The sequence below is a fragment of the Cebus imitator genome, unplaced genomic scaffold (genome assembly GCF_001604975.1).
Source record: "Cebus imitator isolate Cc_AM_T3 unplaced genomic scaffold, Cebus_imitator-1.0 Scaffold121, whole genome shotgun sequence".
Lineage (NCBI taxonomy): Eukaryota > Metazoa > Chordata > Mammalia > Primates > Cebidae > Cebus > Cebus imitator.
The window spans coordinates 912,248-921,689 of record NW_016107436.1 but is presented as its reverse complement, the minus strand read 5'-3'; the positions used below and the strand labels follow the sequence as shown (position 1 = coordinate 921,689).

General features: G+C 38.8%; 1 protein-coding gene across 1 annotated transcript in view; it reads right to left on the bottom strand.

Moving 5' to 3' along the window:
* Positions 1 to 3,017: 3,017 nt before the first annotated feature.
* Positions 3,018 to 9,442, bottom strand: part of PPM1E (protein phosphatase, Mg2+/Mn2+ dependent 1E) — a 266,871-nt gene continuing 260,446 nt past the window's right edge. The window contains exon 8 of the mRNA XM_017539718.2: positions 3,018 to 8,169. Within this exon, the coding sequence (XP_017395207.1) occupies positions 7,112 to 8,169 (1,058 nt within the window). The 3' untranslated portion in view covers positions 3,018 to 7,111. The remainder of the gene's footprint in view (positions 8,170 to 9,442) is intronic.

The following is a 9,442-nucleotide window of genomic DNA, read 5'->3' as shown; positions in this document are numbered from 1 at the left end:
GAGGGTCTCACTGCATTGCCCAGGCTGGTCTTGAACTCCTGAGTTCAAGTGATCCGCCCACCTTAGCCACCCAAAATGCTGGGATTACAGGTGTGAGCCAACTCGCCCAGCTTTTTCTGGTGTTTTCTGAGTTTCTTTTATCTTTGGTTTTGTGTTTGTCATTGATTTTGGAATATTCTCAGCCATTATGTCTTCAAAATATTTCTTCTGCCCGTTATATTTCTTTTCTCCTTCTAGGATTCTAGTTGTGCATATGTTACACAGATACTGCTGCACAGCTTTTGTATGTTATGTTCTGGGTTTTGTTTTTCTTTCTTTTTTTTTTCTTTTTTCTTTTCTGTTGTGTTTCAGTTAGGGTAATTTTTGTTAACTTGTCTTTAAGTTTTACTGATTTTCTTTTCAGCAGTTTAGAGCCTGATTAGCCAACTGAAGCCATTCATCCATCTCTGTTACGGCATTTTTCATGTTTTACATTTAATATTTAATTATAGGTTCCATCTCTTTGCTGTAATCACCCATATGATCTTGCATAGTATCAACCATTTTTCTTGACATAATTTTTTTTTTTTTGAGACAGAGTCTTGCTCCATCACCCAGGCTGGAATGCAGTGGCACAATCTCAGCTCACTGCAATCTCAGCCTCCTGAATAGCTGGGACTACAGGCACACTCCACCACACGGAGCTTTTATATTTTTAGTAGAGATGGGGTTTCGCCATGTTGGCCAGGCTGGTCTCAAACTTCTGAGCTCAGGTGATCCTCCCACCTCAGCATTCCAAAACTATAATTACTTAAAATTCTCTCTTACTTCCAAAATCTCTGTTGTCTGAGGCTGGTTCTGATTCTTTCATCTCTTCAGAATGTTTTCTTCTTGGCTTTTCATGTGACTCTGTATTTCGTTAAAAGCAACACCTCACATAGGACAAGATACTTTGATGAATAGTTTTTACACCTGAAAGTAGGCTGGCCTTTCCTGCTGCTAAGACCTCTGTTGCAGAGATGGAAATAATGTATTAGGGGTGATGCAAAAGTAATTATGGTTTTCGCTTTTGTAATGGCAAGAACCAAAATTACTTTTGTGCCAACCTAATAGTAGTTAGGAGTTGTGCTTGGTTCAAGATTGGATTTGCTGATTATCCTTAGTGGTCTCAAGTTCCTGTGATGATAGGTTGCATTTCTGATTGGGGTTGGATGCCAGAGCACTGTGTTTCTGACCCTGCGTTCCAGGCTCAGAAGCTTTCTGCTGGGTCTCTGAGAGGGTCTCTCGGTGTGCTTCTGTTGCTCTCCTGTCGTCCTCTTGGAAATATTCTGCTGTTACTTGAAGTGTAACTGGGGGCTAGGGAGGGGCTGGTATTCTTGGATTAAGCTGCAGTTTTAGGCACTGTGTCCCTAGGTTTGGAAGGATCTTCATTTGCTCTGCCCCTCCCCTGGGATGGGGCATTTTTTTCCCTAGCCCCTTCCCTCTGCCGCAGTGACTTTTCACCAGGATCCAGAGGGCAACAGTATTTGTGCCCTTTTTCCCTCCTAGAATAACACTTTTGTTCTGTGAGATGAGAGAAAGAGTATGGTAAGTTCCTTTACCCGTGCCCAAGGCTGCTGTATACTCCCCTGGGTGTGTGTCACAGCTGACACTTCTTAGGGCTCTTTCCAGTATTTTCTCTGAGCCCCTGGTAGAGATTGTGAAAAAAAGCCTGCAAGATAGGCGACTGCCCCAGTTTCTACAGGCCTTCACGTTATGGGACTTCACATCTTATTGCAGCCTATGTTCTGCCTTCACTGATCATCACTTTAGCTAGCATGTTCTTTCCAGTCTGTATACAGCGACCCCACGGACACTAGTGCTAGTGTCTTCTCTCCACTTGCAGGCAACTGCCCCTCTGCACTCAGGGCCATTTGGTTATTCTGCAACCTCAGCTTCCAGTGGATTTGAAAAAAAGTCTTAATTTATAGTCCATCTGGCTTATTTGCATAGTAAGAATGGAAGAAATCTTCCTTCTACCCCTACATCCCAGAGTGGAAGCTGGAGGTGCTGTGATTCAAAATATATATATATGCAAAATACACATTTTATTGAATGTAAAATGAGTGTAATTAATCCTCAAACCACAATTCAGAAAAAGAGCCATTTTAAATTTATCTAAATTTTTAAATGTTTAAATTATAAAGGGTAAGATAGAGAAATTTGAAATAGAAAACCCCAAGAGCTATTTTCTTTTTTGCATATTCACTTGAATCTTTCTGTGGTAATATTTTTAGACTTCTCATTCTACCTCTTGTTCCCACATTTACCAATACATGCCTTCATAATCTAGATTTATAGAACTTTTAAAACTCTGCCTAGGGATGCTTATGAATGCATGGTAAGATTAGCCACTGTGGAGTCCGGGACATCAGTTGTACGGGCTGCTCTCTTTCTAAAATCCTTTTCTTGGCTGGCATGTTGACAGGGAGTCTCCCTTCCATTCCTGCTCTGCAGATCCTGCTGGCCAGAGTCCTTGTCTGAGATCTGCAGGTCAGTCAGTGTCTCTTGGTGTGCATGTGGGAAAGGCTGCTCCATAGGCTCCCGCTCCCACTGGGTTTTATTTGACCTGATAAGCCTGTAACAATTTGATTTGGCTTAATAATTGGCCAAACTAAGAACTTACTTTCTTCTAGGTTGAAACTAAAAGAGGCGAAGTAAAATGGGAAAACTTTGTTAGATGCAGAGTTCTAAGAATGAAGTAGCTGGGAGAAGGAGAACCCAAAAACACTTAGCCCTTTGGCAGGTCCAGTTCCTCTTCTCTTTTAGGATTCTAACACCGCTCTCTCCCCTCAATTAAACTAATGAAGAGAACAGGTATCATACGAAACATCTCTCTGCTGGGGTAAAATAATATAGCAGCATTTAGCAAATTTTAAGTGTTCCAACCTTAAGAAAACGTCCACCTCAGGATTTTATTTTCCAATTCTGAAGGAATCTACACAAACTTAAACACTACATAACTTACCCTTCCTTTAAATAAAAAGACAAATGACTAGTGGTTTTAAATTGCCGGGTTTTATTACGATAATTGGCAAAATTTCAACATACTCCCTACCTGAATGAACAGTTTTAATAAAATATGAAGGATCACTCATGATTACAACCGAACTCAAAAGTGAGCTGTAGAGCAGATTTGTAAATTGATAAATTTACTTGGTAAGAAATAATTAACTTCATTCGCTTCACTCCATAGAGAATTATTTGCAGAGAAATGTTATGAACAAGAGAACAAAGCCTGTCTCAACAAAGAGCACCTAGGGTAAGAGTTTACAGTGATGTATCTGATTATCTAGTTCATCAAAGTTTATTTCCTTTTCAAAAAACAACTGCTGTGTCAGTCTGGAGTTCCCTGTCCTAGTTTATATTTTCTAATTAGTATAATAAATGGTCTTCAAAATAGAAGATAAAATGCTGCTATAGGAAGTAACAGTTATTTTTCAACATCATACCATTTTTCTGAAAAATAATTGTGTTATAATACTGGCAGTGTCTTATTTTGTTTTGCAAGAGACATTTGAGCTATTTGCAGGTCAGAATAGAAGTGGGTATTTGTCCTTTAATATCATGTGATTTTCAAAGGTGAAAAAAAATTCTTTTGCCAACTTATGATTCAAAGAAAAACAGTCTCAAAGTGTGGACAAAAGTATATAGTATTCCCTTATAGCCTTGCTTAGGTGAGAATGTTCACAGAATGAATAAATTAGTTTTAAAAATGTAGATCATTTTCTCACAAAGCCTTAGCAAGGACTTGATGGGGAAGGAAGTACTTCAACCACAGCAGTTTTTCTGTAAACACTGAACTTGTCCATTCATCATTTTCATCTGCCTATGGGATGTTGCACTTCTTACTGGCACAGTGTTCCAACAGTGGAGTGTGGTTGTCATGAAAATGCAGTATTGACACTATACCACTATAAATGTGGTCAAAATTAGACTCAGTGTTGACATTGATATTGTTGCCATTGTCCTTGAAAAAGGTGTTACTTTCAAGGAGCCTCCTAGTTAAATGCAACAGTAACTTTAATCATAATAATTCAAGGACAATGGATGGCACTTCTAGGTAAAGAAAAGGTATGTACATATGTGTTTCTACCCATCCTCCTCAGTACAGACCTAAATGAGATTAATAGCCCCAGTGTGTGTTGTTGTAGTGTTGCCTAACCTCATCTCCCTCAAAAGTACACATCTAGAAAGTGAACAAAGGAAACCTTTAAATTGGGGACTGACTCCCTTTGAAACTCACAGTGAATGTACAAGGAGTTTGTAATGACTCCAGTTGGTGACCTAAAGTCTGTTTCCCTAACCAATACTACACTCTTGTTTGTATTTGTTTTACTATTTCCTATTCTAACAAAACTTGTTTAGCAGGCAAACAGATTGATGCAGACCATGTTAAATTGAAAAAGGGATACTGCCACTCTTTAAGGATTGAGTGTAGAACTTTCACCACCACTAAATTACACAATGAATAAAAATACAAAACACATAATTCACAGACTCTACCTCAGCATTAACAATTTATATATATTATATAGATACTTTTATATCTGTCTAATATTTTTACAATCACCAGATACACCATCATTAAATACAAGTTACAGAAATGTGTAGATACCATTAGAGGGTTACTTATTGCTTACGTCAGCAAGCAGCAAATAAGGGCACAGGATTTGAACTGAAGGGAACTACTTTCTATCACCAGTGGCATTAAGATATAACACTGCATTTCACAAAGCACTGCTTTTTATCTAGTTTATAGAACCAAGAGCAGCATATATCAGACCAATAACCACTATTTTAGTATGTATTATAGGATTTTAAAGGACTTACCTTACAAATGGTACTTAACTATAAATATGCATATTGTGAACAAATGAATAGTTGCTATTTTTTACAATACTGGTTTATAACGACCACACTAGAACTACTTTGCTTTATTTTCTAGAGAGCTAATGGCATGAGAAATGAGTTAACACTGCTGTGTAGTCTGACCTACAAAATCCAGACCCTTAAAGATGGGTCTTTGTCCCAGTTTCATCCAGCCATTTTTTTTTTCCCCCACTGAAAAAGCCTATCATGTTTTTTTCCCTTTACCTTCTTTACTCTGATCACAAACATTACTAATAGACAACTATAGAAATTTTTTAAAGTTTTTTTTTTTTTTTTTACTTAGCACTTTGGACTATAATGTGTACCAATATTCTGCTGCCTCTCTTTTCTTGTTTTCTTAGATAATTTGATTTGAAACTGACACTGCGCCTGATGGGTTGTTAACAAGATCTAGGCTTCAGAAAGTGACAGATAAGAGTGAGGTCCATGTGTGGGGCAAAGCCTCAGAATGATGAAAAGGTTCTAGTGCTATAGTTGGGGCCATGCTGACTCCTTTTCAACCATTTGTCACAGACTTGAGAAGAAGAAATGACTTCAAAATCAAAGAAAACAAATACTGAAAGTCTCTACTTACATCCAAATTTTTAAAAATAAAATCTGTAGATTAACAATCTGATCATTGCTAAAGTGAAGCTGTTTTTGTCTATTTGATATAGCTGTACTGGTACCCAAGATATGCCAGTCATCTATGTCTTAAAATGCAGCAATTTTTAGTCCTCTGTTATGAGCCTGAGGATCATTTACTATCCTATAAACACATGATTAGGTGGGGGACATTTCCCAGCAAGAGCACTCACTGCGTCCTGTCCTTCCCGTGTGAGAGACACTGCAGAAGGGCTACCGTGGGCACTGGCTGAGCTGGTCCACAGTTGACATGGGGAGGGTAACACCAAGACATTCGTGACTCTCAGAGAATCAGAGACTGCTTCACTGAATGAATGAATCTGATAGTTTATTTGTTGTCTTTAGTTGACGACATGCTTCTAGCTTGAAACTGCAGAAACAGCAAAAAGCAGTTTCAAAATATCCAGTATAACTAAATACTGAAATGAGAAGCACATGTCCTGTCTCTGCAGTCTAAAGCTGCATGTTAGAAGGACACTGACGTGTCCTCCAATTACAACTAAACAGACTTGGCTGTTGGAAATCTGCTTGCTTATGGCCTCTGGGCTCCCTTTAGGCAATACTTTCAGCCTCCTTCATGCCAATTACTTCACTCCCATGGGAGAAATAATTTTAGAGAAGTTAAAACTAGCATTTTTCATTCTCTAAAATCACTTTTTATTTTATAGTAATACATGCCTTTGCTGTCTGAACTAAAATATATATATAGAAATGCTTTTGATTTTCTTTGTAAATGGCATTTTGACTCTATAGTATATTTGTACCTGACATCATCTCCATTAAACCAGTTTTATTCCTGAGATGAGGGTACAGTGGAAAACACATTAGCATCATAGATTAAAACCAGTTGACAGCGGTCTCCTAAAATGTTAAGTAATAAAAATTCCTCCAAAAGCACCATAACAGGTTATGAAACTCCCAAATAACTATAGCCCTAGGAAATTTTTAATTAAAAAAAATTTCAGTCCTTTATGTTACAGGAAAAAAATCAGTAAATTTTTCTGACTATAAACTGCCTCACAAGTCTGTGAATATGACACTTTTACACTAATTAATTTACCACTTTCATTGTTATCAGTTAAAATCCATATGGCTTTTTTTTAGTCTTTACCTACCCAAAAAGGTGAGGGGGCAGGGAGTTCCTTCATAGTGCCCAGGATTTTGAGGGACATTTCCCAACTAAATTTAATTCAGCATTAAATTTTCCATAGATATATTAGGCACATCAGACCAGATTTCAACTGCATTGAGATTTCAACACTGTATATCCTGACTGAAATAACTAACTTGAAAGCTTCCACTAGTGACATGAAGGGATGGTGGGAAGGGGGTTGTATATAGGTGTCGAGACACATCACAGGGACCAGTTGTATAATTTTGCAAGTGAAACTGCCAATACTTTTTTTTAGATTGAAAACACTGTACTTTGAGTTTCCTAGAGATCTATTTACAGTGAAGAATTGAGCCATCTATGGATTCATAATGAAGCACATGTTTTAGAAATGTCTACCTTGTTTCTAGTCTGATAGTGGTGTTTTTATTGGGGGAGAGCTAGCTAGCCTACTTGAAAGAAAAATTACTCTATTTTATAGCTCCAAGTAAGATCTGGGCATGGAATATCATGACTCTTTCTGAGCTTCCTCATGTTTTCACTGTACCCTTTCCAACTATTTTGCCTCCATGGCAGAGAACTTCTTATCCTATTTCTCTTCCCACTTCCAGTAAGTGAGGACAGGCTAGTGCCTATTTTGTGGGAAGGCTCTTCAGCAGAGAGAAATGAATAAAACTTTGGATTATACCTAAATCTGTGCCACTTCTTTGAGTAGTGGTGGCGTAAATGAGACAATCTAGAAACTCTGTTTCCTGGGGATTTTAACTGTTCATTTTCCAACCCTAGACAGACAGGAGATAAGCTCTCCATTCTGTATACTTGCTCCCCTGTTGAACCCAAATTGAAAGCAGCGGGAAACTCTCCAGCACCACTCCATTCAGGCAATGATGACTGAACTGATTTTTTCTCCATCATTAACTCATTAGTAAGATTTGCTTTCTTTGGTGCACCAGGACCAAACATCTCAACTGATGGCAAAAACTGGGCACTGTGAGGTTTGCTTGCTTCTAATTGTGTGAGATCTAGGTAGCCTGGGTCTTCCAGCACGTTGATTTGGGACCCTGGGCTCAGGCTAGTTCTATCAGTGAATGAATCCACACGCCCATCATAACCTAGATCTGCTGGTGCTGAGCACTGGTGCTGAGGCCACGGGCGTTTGCACTCTCCGTGATTCTCCTTATCATCCCCACCATCTTCTTGCCCTCCTTGAAAAGAGTTCTCTGTCCAATCTGATTCCTCACTAACATTTACAGCTTTGTTCATGTCCCTCAGGAATACCACAATAACCGTGATGTTATCACTTGACCCAGCATCACGAGCTGATGCCACTAATTTGTGAGCAACCATACTGCTGTCTCCATTATTCTCTTTCAGGTGGTCGGACACAACTTTCACTGCCTCATCAGGGTTCACGGTGTCATAGAAGCCATCACAGGCCAGAATGAGGTAGTCTTCGGTCCCATCCAGAACAGTAGAGGCAGAATCTGCATCCCCACAGATATATGGCTTGTGTTCAGCATCTCCTGTGGGAAGCAGAGGGTAGAGGCATCGTTAGTCAGCCTTTGTTTTACCTTGTGTGCTAAGAACATTTATGAACAATGCCATGACTCTGATCACAACTTACTGGATTGTAAACTGAATTGACTGGAAAGAATTTTTAAAATAGTTTTGGACAAAATACTTAAATTCTCTGGTAATCAGATCTGTTTACTCCTTATTCCCAGTTAAATAATTGCTAGTTACTGGGCACAAGTCCTTACTTATGTAGCTTAGACTCTGAATATGTGCCTCTGGCTATTATTTAGGCTTAGCTGAGTCTAACGACAATGTCAGATCTAAGTTTGTTGATGTTCTGAAAATTCAGTACACTATGTAGGAAAATATGGTTGATGTGGTAGATCTGTTGTTTTGCAGGTGGTTAGGTTTGAGTTAATTGAAATTTGAGAACAAGTCCACATTCAAAGAAAGAAACCAAAGCTTTGATCATTCTCCATTAAACAATTTTTGTTCTGTTCTTGTTTAGAAATCAATAAATAGCTTCATGTTGTGAGCATGAAGGAAGGTTTGAGTTACACGAGATTTTATAAATCAAGTCTAACTCTCTTAAGCTAGGAAGAGTTATGTCGCTGACCCAAGGCCTCACACGTGGGAGCTGAATGCAGTTTTCTTGATTCCCAACCCACTTGGCTTTCTGTTTTTTAATGGTGCTTTACCTGTAACTTCTAGAGAACAGACAAAATGTATGGCCTGTTTTCTCTTCTATTTAGAGACTACCATATTCTTCGTATGCTCTCACCATCACCCACTTCTGTCTTTATTGTTATTGTGCGTTTCCCCACTTAACAACTGTGAGAACCCAAGGGCTCTCTGGGCCTTTCTGTCTTTAGAGAAGAAAGAATGACATCTCATCCTTGCTTCGCTCATCCTTTCACAAAATGACATATGAGCTGGTCCTGAAAGGTAAGTCAGTTATCACCAGGAAGAGAAGCTGCTTCAGTTGAGGGAACTGGACTATTAAGGAGTAACCTGCAGTTGGAGTAGGGTGCTTGGGGTAGGAGTGAGACTGCAGACCTCAGGCCCACACTAAACTAGGTTTCTATTACCAGACTACTAAGATAATTGTTCACTTAGGACGTTCAGATCCAGAGCACTTCCAGATTCATTCACTGTTTACATTGATTACATTCCTTTAGGTACTTTGTGAGAACACAGGAAAAAGGTCCTTAGCCTGTCAGGTAACCAAATAGCTTATGACTACTACAAGGGACTCTAGTTAACTTTTTTTTGTTTTTTTTT